The sequence below is a fragment of the Mytilus californianus genome, unplaced genomic scaffold (genome assembly GCF_021869535.1).
Source record: "Mytilus californianus isolate M0D057914Y unplaced genomic scaffold, xbMytCali1.0.p SCAF_9, whole genome shotgun sequence".
NCBI classification, from domain to species: domain Eukaryota; kingdom Metazoa; phylum Mollusca; class Bivalvia; order Mytilida; family Mytilidae; genus Mytilus; species Mytilus californianus.
Genome location: NW_026262745.1, coordinates 39,889,803 through 39,911,580, shown reverse-complemented (window position 1 = coordinate 39,911,580; position 21,778 = coordinate 39,889,803). Strand labels below are relative to the sequence as shown.

Genomic DNA, 21,778 nt, shown 5'->3' with positions numbered 1-21,778 from the left:
CTTGTTGCTTGTTTCTGAATCCTATTTGCGAATTAGTATAGAAAATTTACTTAAATAATACATAATAAAATATTGTTAACACCAAGTCACAATTTGTAAAAGTAAACCATTATAGGTCAAAGAACAGTCTTCAACACAGCGCCTTGGCTCACACCAAACAGCAAGCTATGAAAGGCCCAAAAAATGACTAGAATAAAACCATTCATACTGGAAAACCAACGGTTTAATCTATATAAAACAGGAGAAACGAGAAACACTTATGAACCACATCAACAAACGACAACCACTGAACATCAGGTTCCTGACTTAGGACAGGTGCAAACAAACGCAACGGGTTTAAATGTTTTAATAGGTACCAACCTTCACCCTTACCTGAAACAATAGTGTAACATCACAACATAGAAAGACATACTATTAAATATCAATTGAAATGGCTTAACTCAATCAAAGACATATTAACAAAAACAAGTGAACATACACTGAACAAATGAATTTGATCTATGACACAATGTAAATACAAAATCAATAAAATAAGGGGTGAGATGTTCAACCATATCAGAAAGACAACCATAACCTTGGACAAAATGCCTCCAAATAAAATAACGTACACAGGTAAATAAAAAGAATTTTGTTGTAAGGTATACAGTCATGGAATACAGAAATATTTTGTACAAAATAAATAATTTTGAAGTTCATAGTACGAGTTAATTAGCTTGTGATCAATAACCACTGAATGAAATATTATTTGCTGATTATATGCTATAGATGTGTAATAAATATAAAAAATGTGCATGCAAGTATAAGTTTAGTATATATGCATACAGTCCTAGATTATCAAATAATAAAAAATATACTGTAGTCCTAGATTATCAAATAATCAAATAATCATGAAATATTCAGTCTGGTAAACAAATAATCACTATAAAAACGGCCAAGTAATCACATAATTAAAAACCCCGTGAGGAGGCTCTTACTTACTTGTAAAGGAATTTTGGGCAAAGGAGGATGGTATTTCCGAATCCCTGCTGGTATTACCTTATATTCTTTAGTTGTTCTTTTATTTTTACAAACAGATATATTTAGATGGGTGTCATCAGTTGACAGACGATGATGTGGCTTTACTTCTGACAGCTGTGCCTAGTGTTACATTGGTTTCGCTGACAGGAGTCTCCATCAGACATCTTAGTCATCCTGCAGTCAAAACTTTTCTGATCAATGGTTGTCCTATACTAACTGGAGAAGAAAATCTTGGTAAGAATGATTATAAAAAGAAAGGCAATACAACATATGGCGAATAGTTATATATTTACCATCCTAAAGGACATCGATACCGACTGAAAGGAAATTAGAATTATTAATTATTATTTATAATTGCTGGCTTACAAGATTTTATTTGTGTCATGATTTTTTAAATACTTATATTTAAAAAAGGACACATTTAAAAAAAAAAAAAATTTCTCACAGATCAAGTAATTTGACTTGAACAAAACCTTGCATAGGTGTGGCAAAAATTATATATATGGCAAACATAAATAACAATTTATACTCATAAAGCCGACAGCACTTTGGCATCAATAAAAGGTGCAAGTACTGAGCAAAATAATTGATTTATGCGCCATGTAGTCTTACTTTACCAAAATTAACCATTTTCCATGTTAACAGGAATTTCAAAGGAAAAGATCAGTTATTAATTAGTTGATGTACGAAGGGCGGCTGCCAAACAGTGTCCCTGTGATAACTTGAAAACGCTTTGATGAAATCTTTTCAAATTTAGATATGTTGTCTCCTGTGACTAAATGAACGTCCAGTTAAATTTTCACGATTTTAGCTTTTATCGTAGTTGAGTTGTAGACCTTTAAGGTGCGAAAAGTGATACTTAGAGCATTGTCCATGCAATAACTTGAAAACACTTTGACAAAATCTTTTTAAATTGACTAAATGAAGGTCAGGTGTGATTTTCACGGTTTTAGCTTATAATGTTGTTGAGTTGTAGACCTTTAAGTAGCGAAAAGTAATACTGAAGCTTTGTCCCTGCAATAACTTGAAAATGTGTTGTAGAAATCTTTTCAAATTTGATATGTTGTTTCCTGTGACTAAATGAAGGTCCTGTTCGATTTTCACCATTTTAGCTTCTATCGTTGTTGAGTTTTAGATCTTTTAGGAGTGAAAAGTGATAATAAGATTGTGTTTTGCCTCTCCATTTCTGAAACCTATAAAAATTCATTTATTTTTATATCCCACCATAGCGTCTTTCTGTACTTCGCAAAGTTGGTTTCTGTTCTCTAACTTAAGTTGGCCTCAACCAAATGAAATGAAACTTTAATATACACAATGCTTATTACCACAAAACACAGATCAAATTCAAAGTTTGGTGGTCACTTAAACTGTTCCAGAGTTATGCCTGTTTATAAGTGACAAATTGCTGAATTTTTTGTTTCCATTCTCTAACTTAAGTTTACCTCAACCAAATGTTATGAAACTTATACACAATGCATGATATCACAAAATACAGATTACTTTTACTGTTCTACAGTAATGCCCCTTTACAAATGGAAAATTGGTGAATTTTTCGTTTCCTTTCTCTGACTTAAGTTTGCTTCAACCAAGTGTTATGAAACTTATACACAATTATAAACTTATTACCACAAAATTCTAATCAAGTACAAATTGTGGTAAATTTTACCGTTTTTGGAAAATGACGCTGTCAAAGCGTCAATTTTCCTATACCATTGACCAGATGTCATTTTATCGCCTCCAAGCCGCCTTCCGAACTCGGTTCCGTATTTTACATACCTATGTACTGTACAGAATTTCATTCTCGACCTGTCTATATGTTTCTGTTAATTATTAAATGGTATTTTGAGCTATCCACAGTGGCGGATCCAGAGGAGGGACGTAGAGGGCGTACGCCCCCCTTTACTTGCACTTCAAAATTTCAAATTACAGTAACATATTGCTAATGCTGAGGATGACAAGCATGACGCCTTCAAAGCGACAAAGGATGGAGCAAGGACGTATTGACTCTTATTTCACAATTCCACCCAACAGAAGATAATACTCTATTATACTCACATGATATAAAAAAAGTGTGTAGCACTATTTTTCCAAACATCGTTAAAGTTCTGAGCTTACTTTCATTGACCAGCTTAACATCCAGTTCTACAGAAAGGGCAAACTCGTCTTTAAAGTATACTAAAACCTTCTCGCGCAGTACAATGGGAGAAGAACGCTTAAATGCCCTGTTACTTTTGTATGTCCATAAAGATATTGAACTTGGACTATGAAAAAATCATTGACGATTTTTCTCGACGAGATCCGAGGAAGATGCTTTTGGTGAACCCTTTGGCTTAGACGACAGATTTGTACAGATCCGTATTGTTATGGTTTTGGACTTTTGCATACAATGATAACAAATTGCTATCGCTAGACAAAATAGTCCTTGAAAGAATGTCAACCTTTATTGTCAGCAGGACTTTAAAATCGTTCAAAAAATAATAATAGGAATCATTTTGAAATCATCCAAAAGATAATGGTCTTTATCAAGATTTCAGAAGTTTTTAAGAATCGAAAAATTAGTAATACTGTTATATCCACGGGGCGCGTATGTATTTTGTTTACAAAGTTACTGTTGCAGACATAATATAGGTCAAATATCGCAGTGGCCAGTTCAATTAAAGAACAAAATGATGATATTTGCAGAAGTTTTTCTGTCAAAAAGACTTTATTTCTTTCTGGATTTTTTTACTTTAAAAAAAATTAAAAGATGCAGAAACTTTATGAAAGGAGTAGGCAGTGCTCAATAAATTATACTAAAAGTATTTAAGGAAAATTTTACCCTTTCTCTGACAACGTGGTCTTGTCTATTTTTGAAACATCTAGTGATCTACGATTATTTCATTACTTTTGGAGTTACCAACTAAACTATTGAACCTGTATTGTTTTGAGAAAAGCATTCCCGTTGTCCAGGCGTTCATTTCAAGCCCGTATTTTATGATTACTTGTACTTGGCTATTATCAAAATCGGATAAAAAAAATTCTTGAAAATAAATAAAAAATATTGAGATTTGCCATCCACTTTTCAATAACTATTAATTAAATATTATTTTAAAATCAAGGTTAACAGTGGATGGCTTGGATAAGGAATGGCATTTAATGATTCCTAGAGATACAGCAAATAATGTGTAAACAGGAAGTTGTGAAGTGAGACAATTTCAGTGGGCAAAAGTGCTAAAACCAGTATTGTCAAATCTTGTAAAATATTTCTGGTGGCGATAATTCACATATTCAGAAAATTACCAAACTCAACTTTTAAAGGTGGTTGTAATGTTTCAATTGGCAAACATTTATAATTTAATAATCCACCTTTAATAATAAAAAAAAAACTTCTTAAATAAAAGATTTCTATCATAAAATTGAGAATGGAAATGGGAAATATGTCAAAGAGACAACAACCCGACCAAAGAGCAGACAACAGCGGAAGGCCACCAATGGGTCTCCAACGCAGCGAGAAAATCCCGCACCCGCAGGTGGTCCTCACCTGGCCTCTTAATAAAATTGTGTACTAGTTCAGTGAAAATGGACGTCATACTAAACTCCAAAACATATAAATGAACTAAAATTAAAAGACTACAAGACTAACAAAGGCCAGAGGCTCCTGACTTGGGACAGGTGCAAAAATGCGGCGGGGTTAAACATGATTTGTGAGATCTCAACCCTCCCCTATAGGGTCTCTAGCCAATGTAGAATAAAGAAACACATAGCAATACGCACAGTAAAACTCAGTTTAAAAGAAGTCTGAGTCCGATGTCAGAATAGGTAACCTTGGAATATGATCAAATATGTTAGCCTTTTTAAACATGTCTTTAATAACATTTCAGTACTTATGGAAAGAGTTATTCCATTTTTTCCTTTGATATTAAAGGATATACCAATTTGAATTGCAAAATTGTAATTTGATAAATGTTAATAAAAATTAATGAAGAAATTCCAATTTTGTCATTGAAAACCTTCTTTAAATATGTGTAAGAAAATTATGAAGCTGTATTAAAAGGATATATAAAATTGAGAATGGAAATGGGGAATGTGTCAAAGAGACAACAACCGGATCATAGAGCAGACAACAGCCGAAGGCCACCAATGGGTCTTCAATGCAGCGAGAAACTCACGCACCCGGAGGCGTCCTTCAGCTGGCCCCTAAACAAATATGTATACTAGTTCAGTGATAATGGACGTCATACTAAACTCCAAATTATACAAAAGAAACTAAAATTGACATAACTAGTTTATAAGTCAAACAACTGAAAGTGAGAAAAAAATATATACCTGCTGTGCTACATTTGGGGACAGGTGGTAATAAAATCAAATTATTTAAGTTATCTAGGCATTTTAATTTTTAAAGCTTAATCAATAATTAAAATGTCACTTATTTGCATTTCTGTTAATGCACATGGCACATGTATAAAAAATCCAATTTTTTCTGACCAATAATTATATAATACCACAGTGCTATAAAAAAAATCCTGGGGAGAGCACTCGATTGTATTGCTTTCAGAGTTATATAATACACCTTGCCTAAGAAAAAGGTCTAGCTAGGTCCTTTTAAAAAAATGAGGCTATAATGATGTAAATTACCATATTTACATTACAGCTGCATTTTTTGCATTTAATATAATATATCATATATGTACATAGAGAACAACAGATTAAATGCACATGGGTTTGATTACCACCCTAGGCATTAATTTTGTTAGGTGGCAGCAAATAGGGCAGATTGGAATATATATGTGGTGTCCCACGTACATCTACTCTGATGTTCCTAAGTCTCAAAATTCAGCTTGCCCTGGCTAAGTCCTCAACATCTTTCTTTTCTTAGTACTAGTATAGATCAGCAGCTCCTCTGAGGATTAGTAATGGAGCACTTTATACAAAGTTCAGTGTCTTAGTCCTGTGTTTTTTCTTTTTGTATGCCCCCGCCGTAGCGGAGGGGGCATTAAGTTTTACCCTTGTCTGTCTGTACGTCTGTACGTACATACTCCCAAAATTGGTTTCCGTTCTCTAACTTTAGTTTGCCTCAACCAAATGTTATGAAACTTATACACAATGCTTATTACCACAAAACACAGATCAAGTTTGAATTTTGGTGGCGTCACTTTATCCATTCTAGAGTTATGCCCCTTAAGAAATTGGAAAAATTGCAAAAATTTTATTTTCTTCTAAATATCAAGTAATTTTATTAAGATTGGAGTTATCTTCCTTTGTCCATGTTTATAACTACAATCAATGCTTTATACGATGCAATGTTTAATTTTGACTTCCACAGATCAAGTTGAATTTGGGTAGTATCACTTTAATCATTATTGAGTTATGCCCCTTTATAAATCGAAAGATTGCAAAATTTTTAGTTTCCATTCTGTAACTTAAGTTTGCCCCAACCAAACATTATGAAACCTATACACAATATTCATTACCACAAAACTAAGATCAAGTACAAATTTTTTGTTTCCGTTTTCTAACTTTAGTTTGCCTCAACCAAATGTTATGAAACTTATACACAATGCTTATTACTAAGTACGAAATTTGATGGCAACACTTTTACCATTCTTGAGTTATGTCCCTTTATAAACATAAAAATTGCTGAATTTTATGTTCCATTCTCTAACTTTAGTTTGTCTCGACCAAATGTTATAAAACTTATACACAACCGTTCTAGAGTTATGCGTGTTTACAAATAGAAAAATTGCTGAATTTTTAGTTTCTGTTCTCTTCTTTAGTTAGCCTCAACCAAATGTAATGAGACTTACACACAATGCTTATTACCACAAAACTCAGATCAAGTTCAAATTTGGGTAGCGTCACTTTTACGGTTCTTCAGTTATGTTCCTTTATAACTATATGATATGCAAGCGGGGGCATCATCTGCGTCCACATGTGAACACTATCCACATTTATTCTTATTTATATTATTATTATATTTCTTATATGTTCTTGTTAGCCACCAAGACACAACTCCTCTTTTTTCTATGGTGCATGAAAACAATGAACTGGCTTAGTTCATTGTTGAGGTCTAGGAAGTGACTTATAACAGTCACATTATTTAGACTCTGGTGGACAACAAATGTTTTTAAACCCTGCTGACTGCCATTGGCAATTGCCAAATAAACGGATCACTGATGTAATAAGTAGATCTTCATTATAAATTTAATACTAAACAGAAAACAATAAACTTGCGGAAAAGATGATATACCGCAAACAAAAGGTGCAAAGGTTTTAGTACACCATATCCGGAATTTCGACAATTAATGTCTCTTCAGTGATGTTAGGAATCGAAACAGTATTTGGAAAGCCATACAATTTACCTCAATTTAGGATAGACTCTAAGTTGGATTTGAGGAGTCAAAATAGGATGAACGGCTCATATGAACCAGAAGGCAAATATATATATATCAACAATGAAATTTGGTTGTATAAATAGTGTCTCTATATTTGTTATTGTCAAACTTAAGTATAACAATACTATTGTCTAAATCTACAGAATTTGATCATCCTTTAAAAGTAACAGAAATAACAATGTCACTAAGCCACTTGTAACTTATCTCTTAAATAAGGACTATGTGGGGTTTAAGAGCTTGCTTACTTAACAGGCTCTTCATTATCATATTGTTAAATAATTCTACAAAGAAGGGGATAGTATGTTAATGTATCCTTGACTAAGAATAATGAAATTGCAAGAAACAAATTCACATATTACTTTGAATATTGTAGATCGTTAAGGTAGTCTTGAGCTATTTCTTTATACAAAAGAAACAACCAGTAGTCATCTTCACTTCACACACATATATATATATATATATATATATATTTTGACAAAAAAATAAAAAAGCCATTGAAAACAATTCATATCTATTCTATTGTCAGTCAGCCTACCTACCATGAACTGAAAAGTCTCCTAAGATTCAGTAGGTAAATTATGTGAAAATCAAGACTTGCATCAAAAATATCCCAATATTAGAGACAATGGCGTCATTTTTCCTCCGAGCTTTCAGCTCTTTGATTCAGTTATGTTCCTGGTTTGCTGTCAATCTGATAGCCTGTTGTTGTCATTGTGATGACCACAGAATATCATCGTATTAACAAAGAATGATGATTCATTACCTACCCTATTATAATTGGCATTTGAACAGTACAGATAAGTTTACATTTCTGAATGCCTAACCTTTTCTGATTATAAGACTGAATTAATTATGTCATTAGATTTGTATTTGATTATAACCATGATTATGTCAATGTATTTGATTGTAACCAGGATTATCTCAATGTCTCTGATTATAACCATGATTATCTCAATGTCTGATTATAACCATGATTATCTCAATGTATTTGATTATAACCACAATTATGTCAATGTATTTGATTATTACCAAATGCCACCATGATTACCTCAATGTCTCTGATTATAACCATGGTTATCTCAATGTCTCTAATTATAACCATGATTATCTCAATGTCTCTGATTATAACCATGATTATCTCAATGTCTCTGATTATAACCATAATTATCTCAATGTCTCTGATTATAACCATGATTATTTTAGTGTCTCTGATTATAACCATGATTATCTCAATGTATTTGATTATAACCACAATTATCTCGATGTATTTGATTATTACCAAATGTCACCATGATTACCTCAATGTCTCTTGATTATATCCATGATTATCTCAATGTCTCTAATTATAACCATGATTATCTCAATGTCTCTAATTATAACCATGATTATCTCAATGTCTCTGATTATAACCATGGTTATCGCAATGTCTCTAATTATAACCATGATTATCTCAATGTCTGATTATAACCATGATTATCTCAATGTCTCTGATTATAACCATGATTATCTCAATGTCTCTGATTATAACCATGATTATCTCAATGTTTTAATACTTCAATACTTGAAGAGTTATATGACAAAAAAGGACATTAAACAAATAGCCAAATCTACTTAAGTGTAGTTTAGTCTAGTTAAAAACTTACATTTCAGAAATTTTTTCATATGTTGTGTAAGTAAATTTTCATTGAATTTACATAATATTACACATTTATTACAACATATAGGATTAAAGATAGTGTGTTTAGTTGATTGGTATTTTGCTAGTGTTTGCATGCTTTATATCTTGTCTGTAAAATGCATGGTTTTGCAAGGATTAAGTATAGCATTGTATTAAATGCAATATTTGTATTTTTTGTTAGTTAAAAATTCAATAAAAAACAAGAAAGAGGAAAACTAGATAATCTTATAATGCATATAGTGTAACTATTAAACAATCTTGTTTTATTGATGAGGGAAGGAATAGTTTTTATGATCAAGTGTCAAAAACTACCATTAGAATCAAGCTAGTCTTAATATTTTATTGCATTTGTCACTTTAACTTAATTCAACCACATATTTACTGTTAGTAGTAATGTTATACCCCCATTCCTACCCTCATTTATGTATAAATTGTCTTGATATAACAACATTATCATCAAATGTAAGCTCCATGGAACTGATTATTAAACACAGTTCTTTAAAAAAGCAAGTTTTGGTGAAAAACCACCTGTTTTCGATGATGATTGAGATATAACTATTGTCATCTCCAAAATAATAATATTTTATAGCTGACTGTGCGGTATGGGCTTTGCTCATTGTTGAAGGCCATACGGTGACCTATAGTTGTTAATTTCTGTGTCATTTGGCAATCATACCATATCTTCTTTTTTTATATTCAATTATTTTGAGATGCTGTAGTATGTAATAATTATACCAATTTTTCGTGGATTTAGTGGTTACCCGGGAACCACCAATTCCAATATACAATGAATTTTAAATTTTCATTAAAAATGTATACAGACTTTGACAAAACCACGAAATCAAATATCCACGAAAACGCAAGTTTTCCTCAATCCACGAAAATAATTGAATCCACAGTAAGTGTCAAATCCATGAAATTGTGAATATCTCTGTAGTAAAGAAATATAAATGAATGAAATCTTCATGAAACTGTGTTCTTGTGCTGCTTGATTTCAGAATATTTATATATCCATGTTCACTTGACCAAGCAAGATATCCAGTACTATTAGATAAAGAAAATTACTTTAAATAATATATGCTGAAATTTTTATATAATTAATAGTTTATTCAGTTCGAATAATATTGTTGCCATTGAAACATAGTTCTTAAATATGTATTTGAATTTTGTATGTATTAATGTTTTCTTTTCTCTTTTTATAGTTGATATGAACCATAGTCATGCAATAGTAGTACCACAAAGACATTTAGCTGGTTATTTTGTTGAGTTTGTTAAGACAAAGAAAACTCTTCAGAAGCTTGGTTCAGGACCGCTACAATCATTCAGTCAAGAAACTGATTTACCAATAAAAGACTGGAAAGTAACATTAACTGAAGTCCTTTTAGATCATGTAAGTACATGTATCAATATAGAGGTATACTACTCTACTGTATAGGAATAAAAAACCCCAGATAAATGGCTTTAAAATCAATGAGGCATAATTATCCTCTGAAATGAACGTCAAGGTCATTTATCAAGGTCACTTTATGACCTTTGTCATGAACATGCATGAAATATTTGCAACTGGACATTAACAAAACAACAATTAATGAATCAATCACTATATGACCTTCAACACAAATGTGCATAATTTAAACTTTGGCTCAACTTAGCCTCCTAGCTTCCCTGGTTCTAATCATGCAATGATATGTGGTAAAATATTTCAACAAAGAAGACCAAATATCGCCACTGTTTAAAGATAAACAAATGAAAATGCTCATTGAAAACCATTGACATCTGCACCTCAGCTAACATACTTTGGATAGGAACAATGGTCAGTGCTTTAATTTTTATACAGAAGTATTGGTTATGGGACTGATACAAGATGAGAGAGTGTTCAGCCTTATTCCTACTACCTACTTAATTTTTTATGATTTGAAAAGAAATCTGATCAGTGAGTGAAGAAGTTTTGACCAGGAAACCCCTTGAATCAACTGTTGTGAGCACTATGTATACACTAAGAAAAACCATTACCGGTATAGGTCAAAGTACATATAGGGTCTTCAACATGTAGCCTTGGTTCACACTGAACAGTATGCTATGAAGGGCCCCAAAAATGACTAGTGGAAAACCATTCAAACAGGAAAACCAACGGTCTAATCTATATAAAAAACGAGAAACTAGAAACACTTATGAACCACATCAACAAACAACAACTACGGAACATCAGGTTTCTGACTATAAAAAAATATAGATAAGAATACATGTTGAAGACCGTATACGTACTTTGACCTATAATGGTTTTTCTTTTACAAATTGTGACTTGGATGGAGAGTTGTCTCATTGGCACTCATACCACATCTTCTTATATCTATTATAATTGATAATCAACACTGCTGTCATTAGGGAATTGTGATTAAGTGCTTACGGAACAAATATTATTTCTATTTTATCCTGCATAATGACAATCACATAGATGCTTGATGAACTTTAATAAAGCTGTGATACAGGCCATCCCCTCTATCCGGTAAATGACGTCACAAAGGCACGCAAAATTGAAAAACTTTTCAGGTGAAGGACATAACTCAAAAGTGGTCTATTGAATATTTCATGGTGAACTGGTTAACATATTTATAGTTTGATTGTAAGACCAATGATTTATATATCTTACTGTATAAATCTTTGGGAAGACTTAGAAAAGACTAAATTAGTATGTTAGTCTTGAAATGGTGTGATATTTTAAAAAAAGCTTAACAGATGTAGATATCAGAGTTCTTTATTTATTTATAAAATTACATATCTTTGCAGCCAATGTTTGATGTGATGGTCAGTAGCCACCCTGTTCAAGTTATTATCACCTTCAATACTTCAAAAGGAGATTTGGAGGGAGTTAAGAAACATATTGTTGATACAATAACACGGGTTGTTACAAAGGTTAGTATTTTGGAGTTTAGTATGGCGTTCATTTTCATTGAACTAGTAGTAGTACACATTTTAATTTAGGGGCCAGCTGAGGCCCACCTCCATTGGTGGCCTTTGGCTGTTATCTGATCTTTGGTCGGGTTGTTGTCTCTTTGACATATTCCCCATTTCCATTCTCAATTTCATTTGTTTTTGGAAAATGAGAGTCAATTCAGGATTGTATAAATATATCTACTTGAGGTATATAATAAAGTGTATATGATAGGGATTTTTCAGCATCATACACCGTATCCACCCTCAACCAACATAATGCCTCGAGTAGAGCTCTCGGGATTATATTGGTGTCTCGGGTTGATACAGATGTGATATTGAAAAAGACATATGATATTCTCTTTATATGTATACTTTTAAAAGATAACAGTAAGTGTTATTTTAACAACATGATTATATTTGCTGTAAATATAGTATGCACTTTTCTCCCATAATGAAAAAGTGTCATATACTTGAAATGACATGTTTGGAATCCATGAAATTGAATTAACATGAAAAAAGTGCGTTCTTATCAAAAAAAAACATTAGATATATAAAGAAATTAAATCTTTTAAAAACTAAAATTTCAGGCTGCTTTCACCACAGTTTATCCCAAAAATAAAGAACCAGAGGTTAAAAAAGAAGAAGTGGAAAATGATGAGACAAAGGTTTGTATGATAATAGAGAAGTGAGGTATCATCAATCAGACAGCATCCTCACAGCACAATAAACCACTTTTTTTCAGAAGTCTAATTTAACATAAAGGTAAATTAAGGATGTAATACAGTTAGCCCTTAAAATGCAGAGAGTTTTATCACTGGACATATTTGTTCGTACTGTAAAATCTTCTGCTGAAAACAAGACAGAAGTATTCTAGTCTGGTAAATATTGGTATGATACCATATTTTTTTTTTTAGCTAGAAGAGCTTTAAATTGATATAAGAAGATGTGGTATGAGTGCCAATGAGACAACTCTCCATCCAAGTCACAATTTGTAAAAGAAAAACCATTATAGGTCAAAGTATGGTCTTCAACACGGAGCCTTGGCTCACACCGCACGGGAAGCTATAAACAGCCCCAAAAATGACTAGCGGAAAAACATTCAAACGGGAAAACCAACAGTCTAATCTATATAAGAAACGAGAAACACTTATGAACCACATCAACAAACCACAACTACTGAACATCAGGTTCCATATTTTGTATATATATGCTTTATGGTGTTGAGTATGCCAGTTTTTTTTGACATGATCATTTTCATAGCTAGCTACACAGCATTAAGGAATAAGAGCAAAGAATGATCTGCTCTTGAGTCAGAACCAGCATGTTAAAAATCCAGCTCAGGCTGTCTGTTTAGTACAAACCAGGGTTGATATTCATATGACATTAAAATGATCTTTTCATGAATATGCTTGAAGTTAAACAGCCATTCATCAACGACAATAAAAATTAAGATAAATATGAAGACAACCATTGACAAGCATGAATGTGGCTGATAAAAACTAGTTATTAAATTAAGCTCAGAAAAAGCACCAAGTTCTATAATAGAGATAAAATAGACAACAGGTACAAGTAAAACATCACATAAAAGAATGCTCCCAGTTACTGGAAGCAAAAGATATCACATAAAAGAATGCTCTCAGTTACTGGAAGCAAAATATATCACATAAAAGAATGCTCCCAGTTACTGAAAGTATGATCAAAGTTTTAGTTTTAATTCAATCAGAAGGTTGAGGGAGAAGTCCCAGAAGAAACAGAGAATAAAGAAGAAGTGAAAGTTACATCAGAAATAAAGATTCCAGAAAAGAAAAAGCCTGAAGAGAAGAAGACTGAAGCAGTGAAAGAAATAGATGAAAAACCAGAAGATGTTAGACATTTCAGAGAATGTGAATTTATATTAATACAAATAGGAAAACCATCTAAATTGATTGAGGAGATACAAGAGTTTATATCAGGAGAATTTTTGACAACAAAATTAGAACTTCTAGACAAGTCAATAGAGTACCATGAACAGTAAGTAGAATACATATGGATTCTTTTACTAAATCCTGGGGTTACAGTAGTGGATTCAGGATTTTCAAAAAGGCTGTTTTAGGCTGCAGAAGAAAATAAGGGGGACTGGTTTCACCAGGTACCTAAAAATCAGAAATATGTTCTCAAACAGCACAATATGTCCTCCTACCTGGATCTGCAAAAATCAGAATAATGTACATAGAGAAAAGTTATCCCCATTATGGCCCTACCTCTCCAGCCATGCATCTGCTCCTGGGATACAATTCCTTTCTATTTTGAAAAAATAAAATGATTTAAAACTTAATATGTTAGTTAATACATCACACTTCCAATAAAATCTGTGATATTCTTTTATATAATGTTCTGAACAATATAAAATCTTGAAAATCAATCAAGTACCATAACTCAAAACGGTAAAAGTAAAAATAGTCAATATCAAATATGACTGCTATTAATTTTGTAATTAGCTAATTCATGAAAACGTTTTAAAATGACTTTTTCCAATTAATCGCAAATTGTAACTCCTAAGCAGCAAAAGTGAAAATCACCAATTTCAAACTTGACCTTTTTTTTGAGATCCGTGACAACATATAACATTTTGAAAAACATTGGTTGAATGATTAATAATTTATAATTGCACAGAAACAACTGTCAATAACCGAACTTCCATAAAAAAAAAATGGATTAAAAATACATATTAACGGGCAGCACTTCCTGTAAAAGATAAGCATTGGAAATATTTAGTAAATTTATTTTTCAAAGAAATATCCAGAAATGGATTTATTGCCAAATAACAGTAAAATTTAGGTTTTTTTTTTTCTGTTTTAAAGAAAATAATTATAAGTACATGTATCTACAAAATATAAACATATGAGATAATGTGTATATTTCTTTTTTTTCAGACATTTCTCTGATTTGGATATGGTAGGGCAGAATGCATATGCATCACTATGTGCAGCTAAGGAAAAATTAGAAACTTTCAATACACAGAAAAATGACAGAATACATTTCATGTCCATGGATATGGATTCTGAAGAGGTAGAAAACAGTTATTTGTATACACAGAGGAATAACTATTATGTTTTATTAATTGCTCCTAAATTTTATTAATTTTACAAAAAATCAAATCTATTTTACTTTAAATTATTATTGATGATTTCTTTCTTTATCTTGTTCAACGGATGAAAATGTATTCAGAAAAATGCGTCTGAAGTGCTATCTCTGGATTTCCATTCATCAGGAACACTGGAAACCCAATATTTGAAAACCAAGGATGTTTGAGAACCAAAACAGTTGAAGAGCTATCTATATGACCATAAAATGTCAACGTTTCATTCAGCATGTTTTTGTGCAGGATTTATGATAAATGCAACATGTTGAATCATTTATACTTGATACCTTTTGAATGGTCAGTTTTTTGTTTCACCAAGTCACTAACATGCCTTGTGAGCAATTCAAACATTTGGGGCCATTTTAAAGAAAGTTGTGGATTGCTTTAGCATACAATTATTGACATACTGTAAACCAACTAACTTTTGTGAGTAGAAAAATAACATGAATGTGAATTGTCGTGAATAAGTAAAACATGGAGCTTTCTTATATAGATACATAAAGAAAATTAGAAAATTTTGAAAATAAATCGCTGCAAAGTTAGCTAGGAAGGGCTTAGCACAAAATTATGTATCCATGAAAATAAGTTGGTTTACAGTATTTTAATTTTTGTTGAGCCTTCGACTTTTGTCGAAAAAGCAAGACATAATGATCCTACATTCCGTTGGCGGCGGTGTCCACAAATATTCACTCTGTGGTTAAAGTTTTTGAAATTTTAATAACTTTCTTAAACTATCCTGGATTTCTACCAAACTTGGACAGAAGCTTGTTTATGATCATAAGATAGTATCCAGAAGTAAATTTTGTAAAAAAAAAATTCTTGTTTTTCCGTATTTTACTTATAAATGGACTTAGTTTTTCTGCCAGGAAACATTACATTCACTCTGTGGTTGAAGTTTTTAAAATTTTAATAACTTTCTTAAACTATCCTGGATTTGTACCAAACATGGACAGAAGTTTGTTTATGATCAAAAGCTAGTATCTAGAAGGAAATTTTTATTAAAAAATTTTGTACTTGTTTATCCATATTTTAAATATAAATGGACTTTTTTCTTCCAGTTAACATTACATACTATCTGCAGTTAAATTTTTAAAAACATTTATTAGATTCATAAACTATCCTGGATTTTTACCAAACTTGGACAGAAGCTTCTTACAATAAAAAAATTGTATCGAGAGGAATATTTTTATTAAATTTTTCCTCATCTCATTTTTGTTGAGCCTGCGATTAACAGCAAAAGTAGGTGAGACACCGGATTCCGCGGAACCCTTACAAATTTTTTTTTGGTTGAAAGCTAAAGTTATACAGTTTATGCTCATTTTCCATATTTTATTTGTAGTGTTTAAATAGTGTTTATGACAAGATGACAGAAGTTTTGGATTGTCGGAAACACCATCAGGAAATAAGATACAAGATTGCAGAAAAGTTTGAGAAATACCTAAGTGTTGTCTTAGAAACTGTGAAGAAAAATGAAATTATTGATATAAGTTCTGGACTTACAGAAAGTTTTGACATTTCAGGAGCTGAGTTCCTCTCAATTGCAAAACTTTTACAGGAACAGGTGGGTGTTTTCTGTAGTTTTCCTTATTTTCTTTTTTAGAAAAAAAACTCAAAATATTTAAAGGTTACATCTTGGCTTGTACTTTCTGTTGTGTGAGGCAGACACATACTGTGGATTCATTATTATTCGTTGGATACCAATTTTTATGGATTTTGTGGGTACAGGTGAACCATGAAATTAATGAAATTAAATGTTCAATAAGGACAAATTTTCTGTAGGCTTGAATGCAGGTTTCGACAAAACCACGAAATTAAAAATCCACGAAAATGCAAGTTTTCCTTAATCCACGAAAATTGGTACCAACGAAAAATAAATGAATCCACAGTAGACAGCGAAAAAAAGAAAAATACCTATATGCCCACCTGTCCAAAGAAAAGAAAAATACCTATATTCCTACCCCTCCAAAGTAAAGAAAAATACCTATATTCCCACCCTTCCAAAGTAAAGAAATATACCTAGATTCACACCCTTCCAAAGTAAACAAAAATACCTTTATTCCCACCCCTCCAAAGTAACCAAAAATACCCTATATTCCCACCCCTCCAAAGTGAAGAAAAACACCTATATTATCACCCCTCCAAAGTAAAGAAATATACCTCGAAGTAAAAATCGGATATTGATTTGGGGATGTAAGGCGAGCGGGCAGCGGGCGGGCGGGAGGCTGCCAAACAGTGTCCGTTCATTTACATGAAAACGCTTTGAAGAAATTTTTTCATACTTAGATATGTTGTTTCCTGTGCCTAAATGAAGGTCAAGTTCAATTTTCATGATTTTAGCTTTTCTTGTTGTTCAGTTATAGCCCTTTCCCAAGAATTCAATTTTTGATGAATTAATCCATTTCTGTACAAAGGGAAATAACTCATTTTTTAAAATTTTTACTTTTTGTTGTGTGTGTTAATTTTAATTTTTACTTGATTCATTAGATAAAAATCTATCTTTATTAAAAGATATATATTTCATTACATAACATTGTGTAGATAAAGTTGTAGACATTCATAGATAAGTTGCAGATCTATATTAGTTTGTTACAAATGAAAGAAAAAATATTGGGAACTATTAACTACATTAATGATTGTATATATATAAAGTTTGATATATTTGATTATAAATTGAAAATAAATATAACATCATATCTAATTTTAGAAAACTATGATTAAATCATATCTAGTCTAATTTTAGATTTACATTATTAGTTCATGGAAATAAAGTTTGAGTTATTTCTCTTTGAACAGAAATGGTTTAACTAAGAAGTATTTCATCAAAAATTGAATTCTTATGGTTCTTTGATATGCTGATTCTAGTAATGTACTTAGATTTTGGATATTGGACCATAATAGGTAAATGTCCAATTTCAAATTTTTCAGTTCTTTGACCACATTTATTTTGTCACAAACCTATGCTGTATCAAATATTCAATCACAATCCAAATTCAGAGCTGTTTTAAGCTTAAATGTTGTGTCCATACTTGATCAACTGTGCAGGGTTCGACCTCTGCAGGAAAATCAGGTTTGCTATCTCTCTGACAGCCTCTTGTTATCAACTTGATTTGAATCAAATCTCAATGTAATTCGCCTTTTCAGAATCTGAAGGACTATGGGTAATCTCATTGTTCTACATCAAAATGAAAATGACGTTACGTCATTGGTTGAATTTCCATTGTTTAGAATGTTTTAAACCAATCACAACGTTTTGGTGTATGCTTTTGAAAGTATTACCCAGAATGCATTAGATTCTGAAACAGCGAATTATAAATGAGTGTTGCATATTGATTTTTCAAAATTGTGAGGTAAATATTTTGAACATGTTACTTAATATTTTAATTTATTACAGGGGAAAGTTGTTATCCTGCAACTTTGCTCAAAGACACTTATAGTAGATCTAGAATTCTTAAAATCTATGGTTGATAAAGTTGGAAAACATTCGTCTAGTTCAACAAGCCTAAACTATTCAACTGCTATTAAAAATCAAGGGAGAGCACTGACACTTGACAGAGCATCAAAACATTTTGGTTGTACATTGAAAGAGGATGATGAAAAGGTAAAAAAAACATAAATAACATTATTACTTATATCCAAATCTTTTTTTTTACAGAATTCATGTCTGTATGGCTTTTATTACTAGGTACAGAAAATTCACCCCCTGTGTATGTGCCTTGCAAGTGCATCACCTTCGAAATGGGTACACTGGTGTTGATGAAGCATAAAACAGTCTTAAAAAACTAACAGTGCTGCATGTCAAAGTGAAGATTATCTAACTTTCTTACTTCAATATTGAAATATGTGGTAATAAGTTTCTTGTAAGCACAACATGCACAACTATAAAAGGGGCATAAGCTATCAAATTAATGTTCACCGATTTGACTCAAATTCTCATGTTTGGTTTACAACATTTTTTAGATAAAAAAGGTACATGTATATTTAAATTATAGAAAAGTCTAAAATGAACAATTTACAATGCATGGGCTTGATAATATGTATCAGCATTTCATGTGTATTTAAGTCTAGACACCATCTAATTAACTATTGAGGTGACCTCGAAGACTGCCAACAGTCATATAACCCGATATAAACATTAAATATAAATAGAAAGAGATCTCTAGCAATTGGATTTTTCTAGGTCTGTTTGATTTCATATTATATGTTTAAAATATATGTTAATAATCATCGTTTTTGCCTGTATAAGAATGAATTTTTGTGGATGTAATCAGTCTTTCAAATGGTTTACCCTTGTTTCACATTCAATCTTGAATTCTTTCCCTTTTAGCAAGTGAATAATTCATCAGCGATGATTCTTAGCTTATTTTGACAAAGTTGAACTAAACTGGCTGCAAGAGCAAATTATTATTTTACTTTTTCACTTTCATTAATGATTGAACAAAAAAAAAAAATCGCATTTTAATTTTTTTTTATATCTCATAGTTAATGCCCCTTTTAAAAGCTTGATAGATACTGATGAAACTTTACACAGGTTGAACACTACCCTAGGATGTGAATACAGATAAAACTAAGGAATGGGGTATTATTGCCAATGAGACAGCTCTCCACCAGAGCTCAAACGATGTGGTTGTAAGCAAAAAGGAATATAATCCCAGTACAACATGATAAAGGGGAGATAATCAAATTTGCATAATCTGGAATCCAGACTCTAGAATGTCCTGTTGTGAGTGTCCTCAAAGTTCTAGTTTTAAATTGAAAGTTATTTTCTATGTCAATACATATTTATAATTTCAGTCGACATTGTTACTGAAGATTTTACAGGATTATTGTGGATTAGTTGAGTTACCTGTATGGAGATTGAAACCAGAAGATCAACAGTTTATATATGTTGTTCAAGAAAAATTGGAAAAACTCTCCGTCTCATTGGTAATTATCATGATATTTTATGGCATTACTACAATATTGTTTCTGTATTCCTGAAGATGTCAGTCTGAGGCCTGCTCATTTGGCTTGAGGAGAAATTGAAGACCAAAATTCCTAATAATATGTACCAGAAGCCCAATACACTATATGTTTAAAAAAAAATCATTTTAGACAGCATCTTTTTTAAACCAGATCAAATTAGTAAAAATATGATTGATTAAATCATTGATGTTTGCTTAATGTCCAGTGGCAAATATTTCATGTATGCTTAGGACAAGAACAAATGAACAATATAAACAATCAGTAAATCCTGCATTATGTGTTGACCAGGATGTAGGGCAAGAAAATTGAAATGCAATTAAAAAATGAGGATAGATTTGATAGGAACAGAAATTTCACCTGCAGTAGGAACCCTTCAGACACCTCATATAGTTGTTGCAAGGCTTCTTTAACTTATAGTCTGTGATAAAAGATTGAAAAATGTCATGGGTTTAGCAGAACTTAAACAGAAGCTTCTTCATCATCAAGCGAATGCACCCAACCAAATTTTTTCCTTTTTTTAATTTTTAATTTTGTATACATTTATTGATAAATGGATTTTTTTTTTTAATTGTCAACATTACACTTTTATACTGAAAATGACACAGGGTAACCCCTTAAAAATGTTTTGTTTGTTTTTGACTTTTCTTGTGTTTATGAGTTGTTGTTTCATTGATAAATTAACCCGAATAATTCAGTCGTTATATTCCACTGCTCTACAATGACTACATTAACGCCTGAAGGCCTTGTCAATAAAAAAATGTCAAATAATCATTCAGAATTAGCTCGGGATTTACCCATCTGGATAACATTGAGCTATTAGCTGATTGGCTCTCTCTCACAGAGAGCACCAATCAAAATCCTGGATTCATGACACGTTTTTATTGTATAAAGAATTCAGGCCCTCGCGAGTGGGAGAGTCGATCACAGGGAGGGACTGAATTATTCGGGTTATTGATAAATAACCTACATTTTCTTTTGTTTTTAGTGGATTCATTATCATTCATTGTGTAACTATTTTTGTGGATTTTGATGTTATATAGGTTATCCACAAATTTAAATGTTCAATGAAATACAATTTTTTCTTGTATGATGAATTTTGCTAAACCATGAAATCAAGCATCTATGAACATCCAATTTGATCTCAATCCACTAAAACTGATATCCACAAAAATAAAGGAATCCACAGTATAATTGAAAAGGGATTGCTGATGAAAAAAGTTAACACAAAAAAAAAAATTGAACTCCGAGGAAAATTCAAAAAGGAAAAGTCCGTAATCAAAAATCAAAAGCACAAACACATCAAACGAATGGACAACAACTGTCATATTCCTGACTTGGTACAGGCATTTTCTTATTAGAAAATGGTGGATTGAACCTGGTTTTATAGTGCTAAACCTCTCACTTGTATGACAGTCGCTTAAAATTCCATTATATTGAAAAGTAAACATCAAGGCTTTTTTTGCTTCCTTTGAGTGCAGAAAAGTTAAAAGGAGTTTAAACATCAATTTTTTTTAACAATTGTATGCATTTTTAAAAGTAGTTGTGTCAACATAACTTACACGTTGAGAATGATAAATTGTGTAATGACGTTATTATACCCCAAGTTGCGGAGGGTATAATGTTTTTGACCCATCCGTCTGTCCGTCTGTCCGTCCGTCAATCCGTCAGTCCTGTTTCTTGTCATCGCAACTCCTC

At 31.8% G+C, this 21,778-nt stretch overlaps 1 protein-coding gene across 1 annotated transcript in view; it reads left to right on the top strand.

Annotated features, from left to right (window-relative positions):
* LOC127716353 (uncharacterized) overlaps positions 1-21,778 on the top strand; it is a 133,449-nt gene that overhangs the window by 9,727 nt on the left and 101,944 nt on the right. Inside the window, exons 5-13 of the mRNA XM_052222524.1 lie at positions 1,074-1,251; positions 10,269-10,456; positions 11,854-11,979; positions 12,588-12,665; positions 13,724-14,010; positions 14,913-15,048; positions 16,461-16,682; positions 18,513-18,719; positions 19,913-20,044. Of these exons, the coding sequence (XP_052078484.1) occupies positions 1,074-1,251; positions 10,269-10,456; positions 11,854-11,979; positions 12,588-12,665; positions 13,724-14,010; positions 14,913-15,048; positions 16,461-16,682; positions 18,513-18,719; positions 19,913-20,044 (1,554 nt within the window). The remainder of the gene's footprint in view (positions 1-1,073; positions 1,252-10,268; positions 10,457-11,853; positions 11,980-12,587; positions 12,666-13,723; positions 14,011-14,912; positions 15,049-16,460; positions 16,683-18,512; positions 18,720-19,912; positions 20,045-21,778) is intronic.